At 46.3% G+C, this 21,532-nt stretch overlaps 2 protein-coding genes across 5 annotated transcripts in view; one reads left to right on the top strand and one right to left on the bottom strand.

The window, feature by feature from the left end:
* Window positions 1-12,711, top strand: part of bcs1l (BCS1 ubiquinol-cytochrome c reductase complex chaperone) — a 28,396-nt gene extending 15,685 nt beyond the window's left edge. For all 4 annotated transcript variants that reach the window (XM_030129887.1, XM_030129888.1, XM_030129884.1 and 1 more), the window contains exons 3-8: window positions 2,659-2,798; window positions 3,878-4,072; window positions 5,780-5,843; window positions 6,526-6,698; window positions 10,453-10,570; window positions 12,065-12,711. In XM_030129887.1, coding sequence (XP_029985747.1) covers window positions 2,659-2,798; window positions 3,878-4,072; window positions 5,780-5,843; window positions 6,526-6,698; window positions 10,453-10,570; window positions 12,065-12,317 — 943 coding nt within the window. In that variant the 3' untranslated portion in view covers window positions 12,318-12,711. The remainder of the gene's footprint in view (window positions 1-2,658; window positions 2,799-3,877; window positions 4,073-5,779; window positions 5,844-6,525; window positions 6,699-10,452; window positions 10,571-12,064) is intronic.
* vps33b (VPS33B late endosome and lysosome associated) overlaps window positions 12,665-21,532 on the bottom strand; it is an 18,522-nt gene continuing 9,654 nt past the window's right edge. The window contains exons 10-17 of the mRNA XM_030129882.1: window positions 20,897-20,951; window positions 19,082-19,128; window positions 17,132-17,264; window positions 16,220-16,293; window positions 16,044-16,145; window positions 15,892-15,969; window positions 14,517-14,631; window positions 12,665-12,842 (exon numbers count right to left, since the gene is read on the bottom strand). Of these exons, the coding sequence (XP_029985742.1) occupies window positions 12,763-12,842; window positions 14,517-14,631; window positions 15,892-15,969; window positions 16,044-16,145; window positions 16,220-16,293; window positions 17,132-17,264; window positions 19,082-19,128; window positions 20,897-20,951 (684 nt within the window). The 3' untranslated portion in view covers window positions 12,665-12,762. The remainder of the gene's footprint in view (window positions 12,843-14,516; window positions 14,632-15,891; window positions 15,970-16,043; window positions 16,146-16,219; window positions 16,294-17,131; window positions 17,265-19,081; window positions 19,129-20,896; window positions 20,952-21,532) is intronic.

Here is a 21,532-nt window from a genome sequence, read left to right as displayed (position 1 = left end):
CACCAACATTTATACAGACTGCATCTACATTTATACAGACTGCACATTTACACAGACTGCACCAACATTTATACAGACTTCACATTTATACAGACTGCAATAACATTTATACAGACTGCACTAACATTTATACAGACTGCGCCAACGTTTATACAGACGGCGCTAACATTTATACAGACTGCGCTAACATTTATACAGACTGCACCACCATTTATACAGACTGCGCTAACATTTATACAGACTGCACCAACATTTATACAGACTGCACTAACATTTATACAGACTGCACCAACATTTGTACAGTCTGCTCATTTATACAGACTGCACCAACATTTTTTACAGACTGCACATTTATACAGACTGCAATAACATTTATACAGACTGCACTAACATTTATACAGACTGCGCCAATGTTTATACAGACGGCGCTAACATTTATACAGACTGCGCTAACATTTATACAGACTGCACCAACATTTATACAGACTGCGCTAACATTTATACAGACTGCACCAACATTTATACAGACTGCACATTTATACAGACTGCAATAACATTGATACAGACTGCGCCAAAACATTTATACAGACTGCACCACCATTTATACAGACTGCGCCAAATCATTTATACAGACTGCAATAACATTTATACAGACTGCGCCAAAAACATTTATACAGACTGCGCTACCATTTATACAGACTGCGCCAAAAACATTTATACAGACTGCGCTAACATTTATACAGACTGCACTAACATTTATACAGACTGTACTAACATTTATACAGACTGCACTAACATTTATACAGACTGCGCTAACATTTATACAGACTGCACATTTATACAGACTGCAATAACATTTATACAGACTGCACTAACATTTATACAGATTGTGCCAACGTTTATACAGACGGCACTAACATTTATACAGACTGCGCTAATATTTTTACAGACTGCACCAACATTTATACAGACTGCGCTAACATTTATACAGACTGCATCAACATTTATACAGACTGTACATTTATACAGACTGCGTTAACATTTATACAGACTGCACTAACATTTATACAGACTGTGCCAACGTTTATACAGACGGCACTAACATTTATACAGACTGCGCTAATATTTATACAGACTGCACCAACATTTATACAGACTGCGCTAACATTTATACAGACTGCGCCAACATTTATACAGACTGCGCCAACATTTATACAGACTGCGCCAACATTTATACAGACTGCAATAACATTTATACAGACTGCGCTAATATTTATACAGACTGCACCAACATTTATACAGACTGCGCTAACATTTATACAGACTGCGCCAACATTTATACAGACTGCAATAACATTTATACAGACTGCGCTAATATTTATACAGACTGCACCAACATTTATACAGACTGCACCAACATTTATACAGACTGCGCCAACGTTTATACAGACTGCACATTTATACAGACTGCAATAACATTTATACAGACTGTGCCAACGTTTATACAGACTGCACTAACATTTATACAGACTGCGCCAAAAACATTTATACAGACTGAAAATTTATACAGACTGCAATAACATTTATACAGACTGTGCCAACGTTTATACAGACTGCACTAACATTTATACAGACTGTGCCAACGTTTATACAGACGGCACTAACATTTATACAGACTGCGCTAATATTTATACAGACTGCACCAACATTTATACAGACTGCGCTAACATTTATACAGACTTCACATTTATACAGACTGCGCTAACATTTATACAGACTGCACCAACATTTATACAGACTGCGTTAACATTTATACAGACTGCACCAACATTTATACAGACTGTGCCAACGTTTATACAGACTGCGCCAAAAACATTTATACAGACTGCACCAACATTTATACAGACTTATTTATTTAAGTATTAAAATAAAATTACATTTTAATTTAATTTAATTTTTCTTTTTTAATTGAAGGTAATTTAGGGTGTGTAGTTTATGGTGATTTACTCAGTTTATTAAATTGCTTTGTTTTGTTTTTGTTTTTTTTTTAATTTTTAAATTTATTTTTCTTTATTTATTTTTTGTTTATTTTTTTTTTTTAAATTATTTTTAATTATTAATTTAATTCAATTAAATTTAATGTAATTTAATTTAATTTGTTTTTCTCTTCAGGTGTAGGGCACAGGTGTCAAACATGCGGCCTAGGGGCCAAATCCAGCCCCATACAATGAATATATGAAATGCCCAAATTACACTGAAGATAAAAACAGTCAGTCGTTACCAGATGAAGCCCTGCTCTAGTCTGAAGTGGGTCAGATCAGCAAAATACAACCATAAAAACCTACAAATAATGACAATTCCAAAATTTTTCCTCAGTTTTAGAGTTTAAAAAAAGGGAAATTCCATGAAAATGAGTAAATTTACAAACAAGCCTTTCACAAAAAATATGAAAAACTAGAAATGTCCTAAAAGAAGAAAGAGAAGTGGTTTCCGACCTTTTATACTCCTGACCCCAGTTTAACATTTAAACACAGTCAGCTGTTGGTCAGTTGGTCAGCTGTTGGTCAGTCAGGTGTTGGTCAGTTGGTCAGCTGTTGGTCAGCTGGTCAGCTGTTGGTCAGTCAGCTGTTGGTCAGTTGTCCATCTGCTCTTCCTCAGGTACGGCAGGAAGTGGATCCGTGTGGAGCGGACCAGAGAAAAACAGATGGTGGATCTGCAGACGGGGACGCCCTGGGAGTCTGTGACCTTCACCGCATTAGGACGAGACCGACACTTTTTCCTCAGGATTTTACAGGAAGGTACGAGTGTGCATGGTACTGAACCAGTATGGTGCTAAACCAGTATGGTACTAAACCAGTATGGTGCTAAACCAGTATGGTACTGAACCAGTATGGTACTAAACCAGTATAGTACTAAACCAGTATGGTGCTAAACCAGTATGGTACTGAACCAGTATGTTACTAAACCTGTATAGTACTAAACCAGTATGGTGCTAAACCAGTATGATACTAAACCTGTATAGTACTAAACCAGTATGGTGCTAAACCTGTATAGTACTAAACCAGTATGGTGCTAAACCAGTATGATACTAAACCTGTATAGTACTAAACCAGTACGGTACTAAACCAGTATGATACTAAACCTGTATAGTACTAAACCAGTATGGTGCTAAACCAGTATGGTACTAAACCTGTATAGTACTAAACCAGTATGGTGCTAAACCAGTATGGTACTAAACCAGTATGGTACTAAACCTGTATGGTACTAAACCAGTATGGTATTAAACTAGTATAGCACTAAACCAGTACGGTACTAAACCAGTATGATACTAAACCTGTATAGTACTAAACCAGTATGGTGCTAAACCAGTATGATACTAAACCTGTATAGTACTAAACCAGTATGGTGCTAAACCTGTATAGTACTAAACCAGTATGGTGCTAAACCAGTATGATACTAAACCTGTATAGTACTAAACCAGTACGGTACTAAACCAGTATGATACTAAACCTGTATAGTACTAAACCAGTATGGTGCTAAACCAGTATGGTACTAAACCTGTATAGTACTAAACCAGTATGGTGCTAAACCAGTATGGTACTAAACCAGTATGATACTAAACCTGTATAGTACTAAACCAGTATGGTGCTAAACCTGTATAGTACTAAACCAGTATGGTGCTAAACCAGTATGATACTAAACCTGTATAGTACTAAACCAGTATGGTGCTAAACCAGTATGGTACTAAACCAGTATGGTACTAAACCTGTATAGTACTAAACCAGTATGGTGCTAAACCAGTATGGTACTAAACCAGTATGGTACTAAACTAGTATGGTGCTAAACCAGTCTGGTACCTGTTCCTTGTGGTTCATAGCCAGAGAACTGGCGCTGAAGCAGGAGGAGGGGCGCACCGTCATGTACACGGCCATGGGAGCCGAGTGGAGACCCTTTGGGTTTCCACGGCGACGGAGACCACTGAGCTCTGTGGTACTGGAGAGGGGCGTGGCCGAGAGGATCGTAGACGACGTCAAGGAGTTCATAGGAAACCCCAAATGGTACACAGACAGAGGTAAAAGTACATACAAGTATGTACATGTACACAGACAGAGGTAAAAGTACACACAAGTATGTACATGTACACAGACAGAGGTAAAAGTACATACAAGTATGTACATGTACACAGACAGAGGTAAAAGTACACACAAGTATGTACATGTACACAGACAGAGGTAAAAGTACACACAAGTATGTACATGTACACAGACAGAGGTAAAAGTACACACAAGTATGTACATGTACACAGACAGAGGTAAAAGTACACACAAGTATGTACATGTACACAGACAGAGGTAAAAGTACACACAAGTATGTACAAGTACACAGACAGAGGTAAAAGTACACACAAGTATGTACAAGTACACAGACAGAGGTAAAAATACACAGGAATATGTACAAGTACACACATATACACACCGGTCTGACCCCCTACAGACCCCCCTCAGACCCCTCAGACCCTCTCAGACCCCCTCAGACCCTCTCAGACCCCCTCAGACCCCCTCAGACCCTCTCAGACCCCTCAGACCCCCTCAGACCCCTCAGACCCCCTCGACCCCTCAGACCCCCTCAGACCCCTTAGACCCCTCAGACCCCTCAGACCCCCTCAGACCCCTCAGACCCCCTCAGACCCCCTCAGACCCTCTCAGTCCCCTCAGACCCCTCAGACCCCCTCAGACCCTCTCAGTCCCCTCAGACCCCTCAGACCCCCTCAGACCCTCTCAGACCCCCTCAGACCCCCTCAGACCCCTCAGACCCTCTCAGTCCCCTCAGACCCCTCAGACCCCTCAGACCCCCTCAGACCCCTCAGACCCTCTCAGACCCCCTCAGACCCCTCAGACCCCCTCAGACCCCCTCAGACCCTCTCAGACCCCCTCAGACCCCTCAGACCCCTCAGACCCCCTCAGACCCCTCAGACCCCCTCAGACCCCCTCAGACCCCTCAGACCCCCTCAGACCCCTCAGACCCTCTCAGACCCCCTCAGACCCCTCAGACCCCCTCAGACCCCCTCAGACCCTCTCAGACCCCCTCAGACCCCTCAGACCCCCTCAGACCCCTCAGACCCCCTCAGACCCCCTCAGACCCCTCAGACCCCCTCAGACCCCTCAGACCCTCTCAGTCCCCCTCAGACCCCTCAGACCCCCTCAGACCCTCTCAGACCCCCTCAGACCCCCTCAGACCCCGCAGACCCTCTCAGTCCCCTCAGACCCCTCGGACCCCTCAGACCCCCTCAGACCCCTCAGACCCCTCAGACCCTCTCAGACCCCCTCAGACCCCCTCAGACCCCCTCAGACCCCCTCAGACCCCTCAGACCCTCTCAGTCCCCCTCAGACCCCTCAGACCCCCTCAGACCCTCTCAGACCCCCTCAGACCCCCTCAGACCCCTCAGACCCTCTCAGTCCCCTCAGACCCCTCGGACCCCTCAGACCCCCTCAGACCCCCTCAGACCCCCTCAGACCCCTCAGACCCCCTCAGACCCCTCAGACCCTCTCAGTCCCCCTCAGACCCCCTCAGACCCTCTCAGACCCCCTCAGACCCCCTCAGAACCCTCTCAGTCCCCTCAGACCCCTCAGACCCCCTCAGACCCCTCAGACCCCTCAGACCCTCTCAGACCCCCTCAGACCCCCTCAGACCCCTCAGACCCCTCAGACCCCCTCAGACCCCCTCAGACCCCTCAGACCCCCTCAGACCCCCTCAGTCACTGCTGTGCTGTTGTTTTCAGGGATCCCGTACAGACGTGGGTATCTTCTCTTCGGTCCTCCAGGATGTGGGAAGAGCAGCTTCATGTGAGTAGACTGGTTCTGTTTACAGACCAGAGCTCAGGTGGGTCCAGGTGGGTCCAGGTGGGCCCAGGTGGGTCCAGGTGGGACTAGGTCCTAAACACACCCTACTGTACTTGGACTATAGTGCAGGTGGGCCCAGCTGGGTCCAGGTGGGACCAGGACCTAAACAGACCCTGCTGTACTTGGACTGTAGTCCAGGTGGGTCCAGGTGGACTGTAGTCCAGGTGGGTGAAGGTGGACTGTAGTCCAGGTGGGTGCAGGTGGACTGTAGTCCAGGTGGGTCCAGGTGGACTGTAGTCCAGGTGGGTGCAGGTGGACTGTAGTCCAGGTGGGTCCAGGTGGACTGTAGTCCAGGTGGGTCCAGGTGGACTGTAGTCCAGAATTCTGCCTGAATATGAGACAGCTCAGTGTCACTGGATGAAGTGACCCGGGTCTCTGAAGGGTCTGGGGGGGGGTTTGAGCTGGGACCCAGCTGATCCTCCAGAGACCACCCCCCCACACCCCCAGACCCCAGGTCCACCATCACAGACGTCTTAGTCTGACCTAAAACTGGATCAGCAGAACTCTGCTACAGGATGGACCCTGTGGTCCAGGTGGGTTTGGAACCAGGGTTCAGTGGTTTTGGTGGACCTGATGTGGACTGTGTATGTGTGTGTGTGTGTGTGTGTGCGTGTGTGTGTTCCAGAACGGCGTTGGCAGGTGAACTGGGTTACAGTATTTGTCTGATGAGTCTCAGTGACAGAACTCTGTCTGACGACCGTCTGAACCACCTGCTGAGTGTGGCACCACAGCAGAGCATCATCCTACTGGAGGACGTAGACGCAGCCTTCAGCAGCAGAGAGCTGACGCCCATGGACAGTAAGAACACACATATACATATATATACACATATATACATATATATATACACACATATATACATATATACACATACAGGGCGACCCAAATGTTTGGAAACAAACAAAAACACATATATTTTAGTAATGGTATTATATTTTGAAAAATCGATAACTATGATACGATTGCTTGCCCCTCAGTACTACACGGCATATTCACTTTTCAAAGTGGTCCCCTTTGTGTTGGATGCAGCAGCGCAAACGTGACCTCCACTCAGCGACAGTTTTTTTCAATGGTGTCCTTGGGAATACGTTTCCATTCACGCTTAATCGCCTGCTTCAAACTGGCCAGCGAGTGATGAGGATGAGAGTTGACCCTTGGTTCTAACAGTCCCCAGATGCTGTAGTCCAATGGATTTAAATCCAGGCTCCTAGCAGGCCATTCTTGTTTGGTGATGAACTGAGGACAGTGCTCTCTCAACCAGGTCTGAGTGACGTTCGCGGTGTGGGCTGGCGCTCCATCTTGCTGAAAGATCTAATCACCATCTGGATACAGTCTGTGGGCTTCAGGAAGCAAGACCAACTCTAGAACTTCATTTATGTAGTACTCCTTGTTTACCTTGGTCCCTGGATCAACGAATTTCAGTTGCAACGCATCAGAACTGCAGATAGCCCCCCAAACCATGATTTTTGCAGGAAATTCAGCTCTTCTGACTTTCAAACTGGCAGCATCTGCATCTACACGGCTTGTAGCATACACACAGCTATTTTGGCGGTTCAGTTTTGGCTCCACTGTGAACATTTTCTCATCTGAAAAAATCATCTTCTTCACATCGTCCTCCGTGAAACGTCCACGTAACCTTTTGCACTTAGTGACCCTATTGGCTTTATCAGCGGCTGAAAGCATCTGGACTTGCGACTGATGGAGAGCTTTGAGACCCAGGTCGACTGCTAAGACACGTTGCATGGTGGATCTGCTCACGTTCATGTCACGAGCCATCTTTCTCCCTGATCGAGTTGGATTCCGATGAATTCGGAGGTGCACATTTTGAATCAGCCGTCTGGTGTGAACGGAGCGTGGTCTGCCTGACTTTGGCCTGTCATCTGTAGATCCAGTCTCCTGGTACTTCCTGATGACTTTTGAGATAAAACTGCGTGATACCCTTCGGTTGAGAGAACGATAAATTTCACATTGGCGTTGACCTGCACAGTGCAGTTCAACCACAGCATGCCTATTCCCATGTTCTCTGGTCATTTTCTCTGGACAGAATGAATTACATTCAAGTTAAACCTCAGGCCTAGTCAACTATGACATAACGAAGCAAAGGAAATAATTCAGTTGGACCCATTCATCACAGATTAAGTACAATGTTGTACCAAAGTTTGTTTCCAAACATTTGGGTCGCCCTGTATATACATATATATATATACACATATATACATATATATACACACATATATACATATATACACATATATACATATATATATATACACATATATACATATATATACACACATATACATATATATACACATATATACATATATATATATACACATATATACATATATATACACATATATACAGAGAGCTGACGCCTATGGACAGTAAGAACACACATATACATATATATACACATATATACATATATACACACATATACATATATATACACATATATACAGAGAGCTGACGCCTATGGAGAGTAAGAACAGACATATATATACACATATATATACACACATATATACAGAGAACTGCAGCCTATCGAGAGTAAGAACACACACACACACACACACACACACACATACATATATATATATATATATACACTGCTGAAAAAAATGAGAGGAACACTCTTTAATCGCAGTATAACCACCTGTCAGTCAAACTTGCTCTGGTCAGTTCAGTAGCAGAGGGGGGGGTTCATCAGTTTCAGCTGCTTCGTTGTAAATGAAATGAACAACAGGTGCATCAGAGGGGCAACAATGAGACAGCCCCCAAAACAGGAAGGGTTTTCCAGGTTGAGGCCACTGATCCTTTTTCCCTCCTCATCTCTTTTGGCTGATTTTTTACTGACTGACTTTCTGCTGCTGTAGTTTTTCATTTGGCTTGGATCAACATCTCTGTTGTTAGCATGGTGCGGTACCTGGACACTACAGAGGTTCCACAAGTAGTCCAACTCCTCCAGGATGGAACATCAATACTATCATAGAAGGTTTGCTGTGTCTCCCAGCACAGTCTCAAGAGCATGGAGGAGATTCCAGGAGACAGGTAGTTACTCCAGGAGAGCTGGACAGGGCCGTAGAAGGTCCTTAAACCCTGAGTAGGATCGCTATCTGCTCCTTTGTGCAAGGAGGACCAGGATGAGCACTGCCAGAGCCCTACAAAATGACCTCCAGCAGGCCACTGGTGTGAATGTTTCTGAGCAGACAATCAGAAACAGGCTCCATGAGGGTGGTCTGAGGACCCACGTCCTGTAGTGGGCCCTGTGCTCACTGCCCGGCACCGTAGAGCTCCACTGGCATTTGCCATAGACCACCAGAACTGGCAACTACGCCACTGGCGCCCTGTGCTCTTCACCAATGAGAGCAGGTTCAACCTGAGCACATGCGACAGATGTGAAAGGGTCTGGGGACGCCGTGGAGAACGTTACGCTGCCTGCAACACCATTCAGCATGAGCGGTTTGGTGGTGGGTCAGTGATGGTCTGGGGAGGCATGTCCCTGGAAGGACGCACAGACCTCCACAGGTTAGATAATGGCACCCTGACTGCTATTAGGTATCGGGATGAAATCCTTGGACCCATTGTCAGAACCTACGCTGGTGCAGTGGGACCTGGGTTCCTCCTGGTCCACGACATGCCTCATGTGGCTAGAGTATGCAGGCGGTTCCTGGAGGATGAAGGAACTGATACCATTGACTGGCCCCCACGTTCACCTGACCTAAACCCAATAGAACACTGGGACATGATGTTTAGGTCCATCCGGCGCTGCCAGGTTGCTCCTCAGACTTTCCAGGAGCTCAGTGATGCCCTGGTCCAGATCTGGGAGGAGATCCCCCAGGACACCATCCGTCGTCTCATTAGGAGCATGCCCCGACGTTGTCAGGCATGTGTACAAGCACGTGGGGGCCACACAAACTACTGAGAGTCATTCTGAGTTACTACAGTGACATTTGGCAGAATGGACCAGTCTGCTGCGTCATGTTTTCACTTTCATTTTTGAGGTGTCGTTGATTTCCCCCCTCTATAGGGTGGTCATTTTCATTTCTGTCAAATTATGTGGCATCATTTTGTTACTAATACATCACCTACTTATTATCAGGAAAGATATTCAAGATCATTTTCCCCCCCGTTTAGATCTGATGTGTTTTCGAAGTGTTCCTCTAATTTTTTTGAGCAGTGTATATATACACACACACACACACACATATATATATATACACATATATACAGAGAATTGCAGCCTACGGAGAGTAAGAACACATGCACACACACACACACACATATATATATATACACATATATACAGAGAATTGCAGCCTACGGAGAGTAAGAACACATGCACACACACACACATATATTATATATATATATATATATATATATATATATACACACACACACACACACATATACATGTTGTACAGTTCAAAACCAAATGACAGATTTCATACATGTATCAGGTTTTTTCCAAACAGAAGTTGTAACTGAATTCAACCCCTCTGACCCCTTTGACCCCTGTGACCCCTGTGACCCCTCTGACCCTCAGACCCTTTGGCCTACCAGGGCATGGGCAGGCTGACCTTCAGTGGACTCCTGAACTCTCTGGATGGAGTCGCATCATCTGAGGCCAGAATAGTGTTTATGACCACCAACTACATCGACAGGTAATCAGATTACTAAACCAAACATCTGATTACTGAGCCACACACCTGATTAAATGAGTCAGATGTTTCATATTTGAATCATTTTAAATGTTGAACTAACGACCACAGTGTTGGATTGCTGCTGTTTTCCAGGAACGTGATGGTGTGTTCTAACACATAGAACCTGTTCAGTCCATTTATCCAATACATGTAGAAATGTTCCACTGATAGAACCTGTAGACCAGTGGAACCATGTGACCATAGACCAGTGGAACCATGTGACCTGTAGACCAGTGGAACCATGTGACCTGTAGACCAGTGGAACCATGTGACCATAGACCAGTGGAACCATGTGACCTGTAGACCAGTGGAACCATGTGACCATAGACCAGTGGAACCATGTGACCTGTAGACCAGTGGAACCATGTGACCTGTAGACCAGTGGAACCATGTGACCATAGACCAGTGGAACCATGTGACCTGTAGACCAGTGGAACCATGTGACCATAGACCAATGGAACCATGTGACCTGTAGACCAGTGGAACCATGTGACCTGTAGACCAGTGGAACCATGTGACCTGTAGACCAGTGGAACCATGTGACCATAGACCAGTGGAACCATGTGACCTGTAGACCAATGGAACCATGTGACCTGTAGACCAGTGGAACCATGTGACCTGTAGACCAGTGGAACCATGTGACCTGTAGACCAGTGGAACCATGTGACCTGTAGACCAGTGGAACCATGTGACCTGTAGACCAGTGGAACCATGTGACCTGTAGACCAGTGGAACCATGTGACCATAGACCAATGGAACCATGTGACCTGTAGACCAGTGGAACCATGTGACCTGTAGACCAGTGGAACCATGTGACCATAGACCAGTGGAACCATGAGACCATAGACCAGTGGAACCATGTGACCATAGACCAGTGGAACCATGTGACCATAGACCAGTGGAACCATGTGACCTGTAGACCAGTGGAACCATGTGACCATAGACCAGTGGAACCATGAGACCATAGACCAGTGGAACCATGTGACCATAGACCAGTGGAACCATGTGACCTGTAGACCAGTGGAACCATGTGACCTGTAGACCAGTGGAACCATGTGACCATAGACCAGTGGAACCATGTGACCTGTAGACCAGTGGAACCATGTGACCATAGACCAGTGGAACCATGAGACCATAGACCAGTGGAACCATGTGACCTGTAGACCAGTGGAACCATGTGACCATAGACCAGTGGAACCATGTGACCATAGACCAGTGGAACCATGAGACCTGTAGACCAGTGGAACCATGTGACCATAGACCAGTGGAACCATGAGACCATAGACCAGTGGAACCATGTGACCTGTAGACCAGTGGAACCATGTGACCTGTAGACCAGTGGAACCATGTGACCATAGACCAGTGGAACCATGAGACCATAGACCAGTGGAACCATGTGACCTGTAGACCAGTGGAACCGTTCCGTCTTAAACTGTTTGGTTTTTTTGCGTGCAGGTTGGATGCGGCGCTGATCCGTCCGGGTCGTGTGGATCTTAAACAGTACATCGGACACTGCACCCACTGGCAGCTCTCAGAAATGTTCCGGCGCTTCTACCCGGACCGACCGGGCGCCGAGGCCCAGCTGTTCGCACAGCGGGTTCTGTCCGTCCACAGTGACGTCAGCGCGGCTCAGGTGCAAGGACACTTCCTCCTGCACAAAGACAACCCTGGGGGGGCCATAGACAACGTGGCACACATGAACGAGTGACGGAGGACGACTAAGACCAAGTGAACCCAGCTGAACCAACAGGACTGGACCAGGTCTACGTCCATATCAGACTGTGAACCCCTGGGGCTCTGTGTGCACCCCCCTGCTGACTGGACCCCTGAACCCCTGGGGCTCTGTGTGCACCCCTGACGTCCAAACAGACTTCATTTCTGTGGAACTCTAGTTGAATTCAGGTTCACTCAAGAATCAGTTTGTACAGTTCAGTCTGATTTTGTCAAATGTTTCCATGTGTTTGTGTCGGAACATTCATTCTGTCGATACAAACCCTGAAATAAATAAATGAGTTTGCACTGAACTGCACTGAGTATTCACACACACAGTCTGAGTTGAATGTCTTTATTTCCATTATTCCACGTGACTGTAAATGGAATGTGTACTTTTACACATGTGTGGTATCTGTACAGTTTTCAGTATTTGTGCACATTTACATCTGATTGTCCAGCAGAGCCTCCAGGAGTCGAGAACTGTTGGTGATCGCAGTCGTCACCACGATGAATTTATAACCTGGACACAAAAGAAAAGACAATTAAGCCCCTGGAGAGTCTGAAACGGAACTGAAGCACACAACGCCTTTATTTACTCTGAAAACTGGTTTATTTACTCTGAAAACTGGTTCATTTACTCTGAAAACTGGTTCATTTACTCTGAAAACTGGTTCATTTACTCTGAAAACTGGTTCATTTACTCTGAAAACTGGTTTATTTACTCTGAAAACTGGTTTATTTACTCTGAAAACTGGTTTATTTACTCTGAAAACTGGTTTATTTACTCTGAAAACTGGTTTATTTACTGTAACTGGTTTAAAACTGGTTTTACTCTGAAAACTGGTTTATTTACTCTGAAAACTAGTTTTACTCTGAAAACTGGTTTATTTACTCTGAAAACTGGTTTATTTACTCTGAAAACAAGTTTATTTACTCTGAAAACTGGTTTTACTCTGAAAACAAGTTTATTTACTTTGAAAACTGGATTATTTACTCTGAAAACTGGTTTTACTCTGAAAACTGGTTTATTTACTCTGAAAACTGGTTTATTTACTGTGAAAACTGGTTTATTTACTGTGAAAACAAGTTTATTTACTCTGAAAACTGGTTTATTTACTCTGAAAACAGGTTTATTTACTCTGAAAACTGGTTCATTTACTCTGAAAACTGGTTCATTTACTCTGAAAACTGGTTTATTTACTGTGAAAACTGGTTTATTTACTCTGAAAACTGGTTTTACTCTGAAAACTGGTTTATTTACTCTGAAAACTAGTTTTACTCTGAAAACTGGTTTATTTACTCTGAAAACTGGTTTATTTACTCTGAAAACTGGTTTTACTCTGAAAACTGGTTTATTTACTGTGAAAACTGGTTTATTTACTCTGAAAACACATGGGTGTTCATGTGGGCGTGGTGCGTTTATGTGGCCGTGTCGTGTTTAGGTAGATGTGGTGCGTTCATGTGGGCGTGGCATGTTCATGTGGGCGTGGCGCGTTCATGTGGGCGTGGTGCGTTTATGTGGGCGTGGTGCGTTTATGTGGGCGTGGTGCGTTTATGTGGCTGTGTCGTGTTTAGGTAGATGTGGTGCGTTCATGTGGGCGTGGCATGTTCATGTGGGCGTGGCGCGTTCATGTGGGCGTGGTGCGTTTATGTGGGCGTGGTGCGTTTATGTGGGCGTGGTGCGTTTATGTGGCTGTGTCGTGTTTAGGTAGATGTGGTGCGTTCATGTGGGCGTGGCATGTTCATGTGGGCGTGGCGCGTTCATGTGGGCGTGGTGCGTTTATGTGGGCGTGGTGCGTTTATGTGGGCGTGGTGCGTTTATGTGGGCGTGGTGCGTTTATGTGGCTGTGTCGTGTTTAGGTAGATGTGGTGCGTTCATGTGGGCGTGGCATGTTCATGTGGGCGTGGCGCGTTCATGTGGGCGTGGTGCGTTTATGTGGGCGTGGTGCGTTTATGTGGGCGTGGTGCGTTTATGTGGCTGTGTCGTGTTTAGGTAGATGTGGTGCGTTCATGTGGGCGTGGCATGTTCATGTGGGCGTGGTGCGTTCATGTGGGCGTGGTGCGTTTATGTGGGCGTGGTGCGTTTATGTGGCTGTGTCGTGTTTAGGTAGATGTGGTGCGTTCATGTGGGCGTGGCATGTTCATGTGGGTGTGGTGTGTTCATGTGGGCGTGGCCTGTGCAGGTGGGCGTCACCTTTCTCTCGGCCCAGGAAGCGTAAGGCGCTGATCTCAGAGTAGGTGCATCCTCCCAGGAACAGGACCAGGACCACACGGTGGGTGTCGTTCTGCCGCTTCAGATCACCACCACCCCCCACCCCCCCCACCTATGAATGAGTGACAGATCAGAATGAACACAAACGACAGACGAAGAAAAGCAGAACACCCAGACTGACACAGAAACAGAACACAGGGGAGTTCCTTTAGGGTTTTAGTTCCACTTCAGCTCCAAACTGAAGAATAAACACTGATGGGTTAGAGTATTAGTTACAGTTACAGTTACTACATCCACTGGGAGTACTGGTTTTAACAGATATGAGTATTTGTACCAGTTACTGATAGTTCTACTAGTGACAGCTGTTCTAGTTTGAACAGTTTTAGTTCGTACCAGTACCAGTAAACCAGTACCAGTACACCAGTACCAGTAAAACAGTACCAGTACTAGGAAACCAGTACCAGTAAACCAGTACCAGTACACCAGTACCAGTAAACCAGTACCAGTACTAGGAAACCAGTACCAGTAAACCAGTACCAGTACACCAGTACACCAGTACCAGTACACCAGTACCAGTACACCAGTACCAGTACACCAGTACACCAGTACCAGTACACCAGTACCAGTACACCAGTACACCAGTACAAGTACACCAGTACCAGTACACCAGTACACCAGTACCAGTACACCAGTACCAGTAAACCAGTACCAGTACTAGGAAACCAGTACCAGTAAACCAGTACCAGTAAACCAGTACCAGTACACCAGTACCAGTAAACCAGTACACCAGTAAACCAGTACCAGTACACCAGTACCAGTAAAACAGTACCAGTACTAGGAAACCAGTACCAGTACACCAGTACCAGTAAACCAGTACCAGTAAAACAGTACCAGTACTAGGAAACCAGTACCAGTACACCAGTACCAGTAAACCAGTACCAGTACACCTGCTGTCCAGTGGTGGACACTAAACCCATGTGGGTCTGAGGAGGTTCACTGGAGCAGATCCACATCAGTCCACATTCTACAACTAACAGGATCCTTTAGTTCAGGGTCTGTACAGACTGGACCCATGTGGATCTGGACTATAGAACCTTTAGAACCCTATGGAACCTTTAGAACCCTTTGGAACCCTTTAGAACCCTTTTAAACCCTTTAGAACATTTTGGAACCCTTAGAACCCTTTACAACATTTTGGAACCTTTAGAACCCTTTACAACATTTTGGAACCTTTAGAACCCTTTGGGACCTGTAGAACCCTTTGAATCCATTTGAAACCCTTTAGAACCCTTTGGAACCCTTTACAACATTTCGGAACCTTTAGAACCCTTTGGAACCCTTTGGAACCCTTTGTCTGACCTGTGACAGCGAACTCGTGTCCGTTCAGCAGTCGGCTCACTTCGTCCATCCCCGTCCAGCCGTCTCTGTCCAGCACCTGAACGCACCACACACACCTGCGTCAACGCACCAATCAGAGGAGGAGGTGGCGGTCACGTGACGCCTACGCACCTGTTCGATGAGTTTACAGCTGAGGGGGACGTAGGCGCCGCTGAAGATGTACGCCATGTCTTTAGGAACACGCAGGTCGTACTCCTCATCCGACTTAGGGACCTTTAAAACAGAGACAGAACCAGGTCAGAGGTCAAAGGTCACAGAACACTCAGTGGGTTCAGTTTCTGACTCACCAGGTTCAGTTTACGACTCAGCGCTCTGAAGTTACTCTTCTTTGCCAAAGACGAGAAGGCGTCGGTCAGTTTACCTGAAAAGACAAACGCTTCAGTCCAAGCCCACTATAGAGTAGGCCCCGCCCACCTGTCCCACCCACTCCCCCACAGTGGAGGCTGGTCAATAGAATAGGCTCCACCCACCTGTCCCACCCACTCCCCCACAGTGGAGGCTGGTCAGTAGAACATGTGTGTGTGTGTGTGTGTGGGGGGGTTTAGTGAATGGTCACATGGTCCCTGTTGGACCCAAGGCTCCAGACAGAGGTGGACTGGTTCTACATGGACCAGTAGACCCCCCCCCCCCCCCCCCCCCCATACAAGAGAGAGGAGGGACTGAGGGACCGCTGACAGGAGACTGAAAGACCGCCCACAGGAGAATGAAGGACCACCCACAGGACACTTAACTCCTCCCTTAACTCTTCCTTCTTTAACTCCTCCCCTAACACCTCCTCCTTTAACTCTTCCTCTGTTAAAGGAGGAGGAGTTAGGGGAGGAGTTAAAGAAGGAAGAGTTAGGGCAGGAGGAGTTAAAGGAGAAAGCGCTAAAGGAGGAGGAGTTAGGGGAGGAGTTAAAGGAGAAAGAGCTAAAGTAGGAGTAAAGCGAGAGTCAACTCCTCCTCCCCTAGCTCTTCTGTTTTTAACTCCTCTTCCTTTGACTCCTCCTCCTCCTTTAACTGCTCCCCCTCCTCCCCCTCCTCCCCCTCCTCCCCCTCCCTCTGTTCCATTCACCTGCTGTTCTGTCGTTCACCAGTTTGCCCACTCTGCTCTCCTCCTTTAACTCTTCCTCCTCCTTTAACTCTTCCTCCTCCTTCTTTAACTCCTCCTCCCCTAACTCCTCCTCCTCCTCTAACTCCTCCCCCTTCAGTGCAATCACCTGCTGTTCTGTCGTTCACCAGTTTGCCCACTCTGCTCTCCATCACAGTCAGAGTTTCTCCAGTCTGTTGTTCCACCAGCAGACCCACCGTCCTCAGGTTGGAGAAACTCAGCAGGTGTTCACAGCCGTAACTCTGCACACACACACACACACACACACACACGCACGCACGCGCACGCACGCACGCACACACACACACACACACACACACGCACGCACACGCACGCATGCACACACACACACACACACACACGCACGCACGCACCACACACACACACACACACGCACACACACACACGCACACACACACACACACGCACACACACACACATACACGCACACATGCACGCACACACACACACATACACACGCACGCACACACACACACATACACGCACGCACATGCACGCACACACACACACACACACACACACACGCACACACACACACGCACGCGCACGCACACATGCACGCACGCACACACACACACATACACGCACGCACATGCACGCACACACACACACATACACACACACGCACACACACAAACATACACGCACGCACATGCACGCACACACACACACATACACACACACGCACACACACGCACACACACACACGCACACATGCACACACACGTACACACACACACGCACGCACGCACACACACACATACATAAACGCATGTGCATGCACACACACACACACATACACGCACACACACACATACATAAACGCATGCGCATGCACACACACACACACACACACACATACACACACACACACACACACACACAGTCATGTCAGTCTACCAAACTCCAGTTCTGTCAGGACACTTTCCATTTACAGCTGCTCTAAACCATTATCTTCTTCATTTTGTCAATTTTTTTTGATTAGTTTGTCAATTTAAAAAAACACCTTCACTATTTTTTCTACCATTTCTATCATATCAGATACAAAAAACTTGGAAAAACAGCAAAAAAAAAAAATGTTACAAACAAAAAGTTGCTAAACTGGAGATAAATGAAACCATTAAATCAGAGAATAGTCTAAACCCTTCTTCAGTTTTTAGTTTACCGGCTGATAGACCATAAGCTACTGTAGTCATGTGGGGTCCAGCGTCATCATCTGTCATCATCTGTCGTCATCTGTCGTCGTCATCTTTCATCATGTGGCATCCGTTGTCGTCGTCTGTCATCGTCTGTCGTCCGTTACAAAACTTTCAATGGTCTTCTTCTCCTAAACTCCAGTTGTGATTGACTTCACACTTGGTCTACAGCTTCTGTATGATGATGTCAACAAAAATTAGTGAAATTATTTGGATCCAGATCTGATTCTGGATTTGGTGCCACTTTGAAACATGTTCCCATTATAACAGATAGGAAGTGGATTGATCCAATAAATCAGTATCAATGATATCAAGTGTGAATTTGAATTTTTGACAGATCTGATTGAATAAGAGCAAAACATGGACTATTTCTGTAACAGAATAAATACACAGAACTGGGGCAGAATAAATGGATCTGGATACATTTACCTAAGCTTTGAATTTGACCGCTGAGATACAGGGACACTGGTCTGATTTTTCAGTCTTTCTTGTAGTGCCCCAGGCCCCTCCTCCAGGATCATTCTAGACCACAGGTGTCAAACATGCGGTCTGGGGGCCAAATCCGCCCACCAAAGGGTCCAGTCCGGCCCACCAAAGGGTCCAGTCTGGACCATGGGATGAATGTGTCCAAATTCAAAGTTCTACAGCAGAACACAGATGTTTGTTCCATTCCATATGTTTATATTTCATAATAAATGTTCTCATGTCTTTAACAGCCTTGTGTCTTTTACTGCCTCTGTGCTTTTTGTAGAACCCTGAAAAACATCCATTTAAACTGAACTGTCACAATCACACACACTTTGTGTGTGTGTGTGTGTGTGTATGTATGTGTGTGTTCTTACCTGTAAATACTGAGCATTTAAAGCCCTGAAGTCTTTAGGAAGAAGTCCTGTCACCACAAACAAACATTGATCATCAACTATTACCAGCTTATTATCAGTTACTATCAGTTATTATCAGTTACTATCAGTTATTATTGATTACTATCAGTTATTATCAGACACTATCAGTTATTATCAGTTATTATTGGATATTATTTGTTACTATCTGATATTATCATTATTATCAGAAATTATCAGGTACTATCAGTTATTATCAGTAACTATCAATTATTATTGATTACTATCAGTTATTATCAGTTACTATCAATTATTATTGATTACTATCAGTTATTATCAGTTACTATCAGTTATTATCAGTTCCTATCAGTTATTATCATTTATTATCCATCGGGTGCTCAAGGGTTCATGGGAGTTCGCCCAACCAGCCCACATGTGTTTTGTGGATCTGGAGAAGGTGTTCGACCGTGTCCCTCATGGTATCCTGTGGGGGGTGCTTCGGGAGTATGGGGTCCGGGGCCCTTTGCTAAGGGCAGTCCGGTCCTTGTATGACCGAAGCAGGAGCCTGGTTCGCATTGCCGGCAGTAAGTCAGATCTGTTCCAGGTCATGTGGGACTCCGGCAGGGCTGCCCTTTGGCACCGGTTCTGTTCATTATTTTTATGGACAGAATTTCTAGGCGCAGCCAGGGGCCGGAGGGGGTCCGGTTTGGGGACCACAGGATTTCATCTCTGCTTTTTGCAGATGACGTTGTCCTGTTGGCCTCATCGAACCTGGACCTTCAGCGTGTCCTGGGGCGGTTTGCAGCCGAGTGTGAAGCGAGTGGGATGAGGATCAGCACCTCCAAATCCGAGGCCATGGTTCTGGACCGGAAAAAGGTGGTCTGCCCTCTCCGGGTCGGTGGGGAGTCTTTGCCCCAAGTGGAGGAGTTTAAGTATCTTGGGGTCTGGTTCACAGTGAGGGAAGGATGGAGCGTCAGATTGACAGACGGATCGGTGCAGCGTCTGCAGTGATGCAGTCGCTGTACTGGTCGGTTGGGGTTCAGAAGGAGCTGAGCCGAGAGGAGAAGCTCTGGATTTACCGTCAGTCTACGTTCCTACCCTCACCTATGGTCATGAGCTTTGGGTTAGGACCGAAAGGACAAGATCCCGGATACAAGCGGTCCAAATGAGTTTCCTCTGTAGGGTGGCTGGGCGCACCCTTAGGGATAGGGGGAGGAGCTCAGTCACCAGGGAGGAGCTCAGAGTAGAGCCGCTGCTCCTCCGCGTCGAGAGGGGCCAGCTGAGGTGGATCAGACATCTGTTTCGGATGCCTCCTGGACTCCTCCCTGGGGAGGTGTTCCGGGCATGTCCCACCGGGAGGAGACCTCAGGGAAGACCCAGGACACGTTGGAGAGACTATGTCTGTGGGCTGGCCTGGGAACGCCTCGGGGTCCCTCCGGAAGAGCTGGAGGAGGAGTCTGAGGAGAGGGAAGTCTGGGCGTCCCTGCTTAGACTGTTACCCCCGCGACCCGGCCCCGGATAAGCAGAAGAGAATGGATGGATGGATGGATGGATCATTTATTATCGTCACTATCAGTTATTATCTGTTATTATCTGTTATTATCAGTTACTGTTGGTTACTATCAGTTATTATTGGTTATAATCTTTTATCATTGGTTACTATCAGGTATTATCAATTACTATCAGTTATTATTGGTTATCAGTTATTATCAGTTATCATGTTATTATCGGTTACTATCAGTTATTATTGGTTATTATCAGTTATCAACTATGTGAATCCTGGGTCATGTGATTCCATCTATAACCATCACCACTCACCGTTTTCAGTCAGTGACAGAAGACAAAGCAGCCGCAGACTTTCAATCATGGACACCTGAAATAAACAACACATCCATTAAAGGTGGATGTACGTCTGTGGTTCGACTGTAGTTTGTCTGTGGTTCGTCTGAGGTCCATTTGTGGTCTGTCTGAGGGCTGTCTGTAGTTTGTTTGTGGTCCTTCTTTGGTCAGTCGGTAGTTTGTCTGTGGTCCATCTGTAGTCCGTCTGTGGTCCATCTGTAGTTTGTCTGTGGTCTGTCTGTAGTCCGTCTGTAGTCCATCTGTAGTTTGTCTGTAGTCTGTCTATACTTTGACTGTAGTCTGTCTGTGGTCCATCTGTAGTCCATCTGTGGTCCGTCTGTAGTTTGTCTGGTTCGTCTGTAATTTGTATGTGGTCTGTCTGTAGTCTGTCTGTAGTTTGTATGTGGTCTGTTTGTGGTCTGTCTGTAGTTTGTCTGTACTTTGGCTGTAGTCCGTCTGTGGTCAGTCTGTGGACCATCTGTAGTTTAGCTGTGATCCATCTGTGGTCCATCTGTAGTTTGTCTGTGGTCCATCTGTAGTTTGTCTGTAGTCCATCTGTAGTTTGTCTGTGGTCGGTCTGTGGTCCATCTGTGGTTTGTATGTGGTTGGTCTGTG

Source organism: Sphaeramia orbicularis, unplaced genomic scaffold (genome assembly GCF_902148855.1).
Source record: "Sphaeramia orbicularis unplaced genomic scaffold, fSphaOr1.1, whole genome shotgun sequence".
Taxonomy (NCBI): Eukaryota; Metazoa; Chordata; class Actinopteri; order Kurtiformes; family Apogonidae; genus Sphaeramia; species Sphaeramia orbicularis.
The sequence above is the reverse complement of the archived record's forward strand: the minus strand, read 5'-3'. Positions and strand labels throughout refer to the sequence as shown.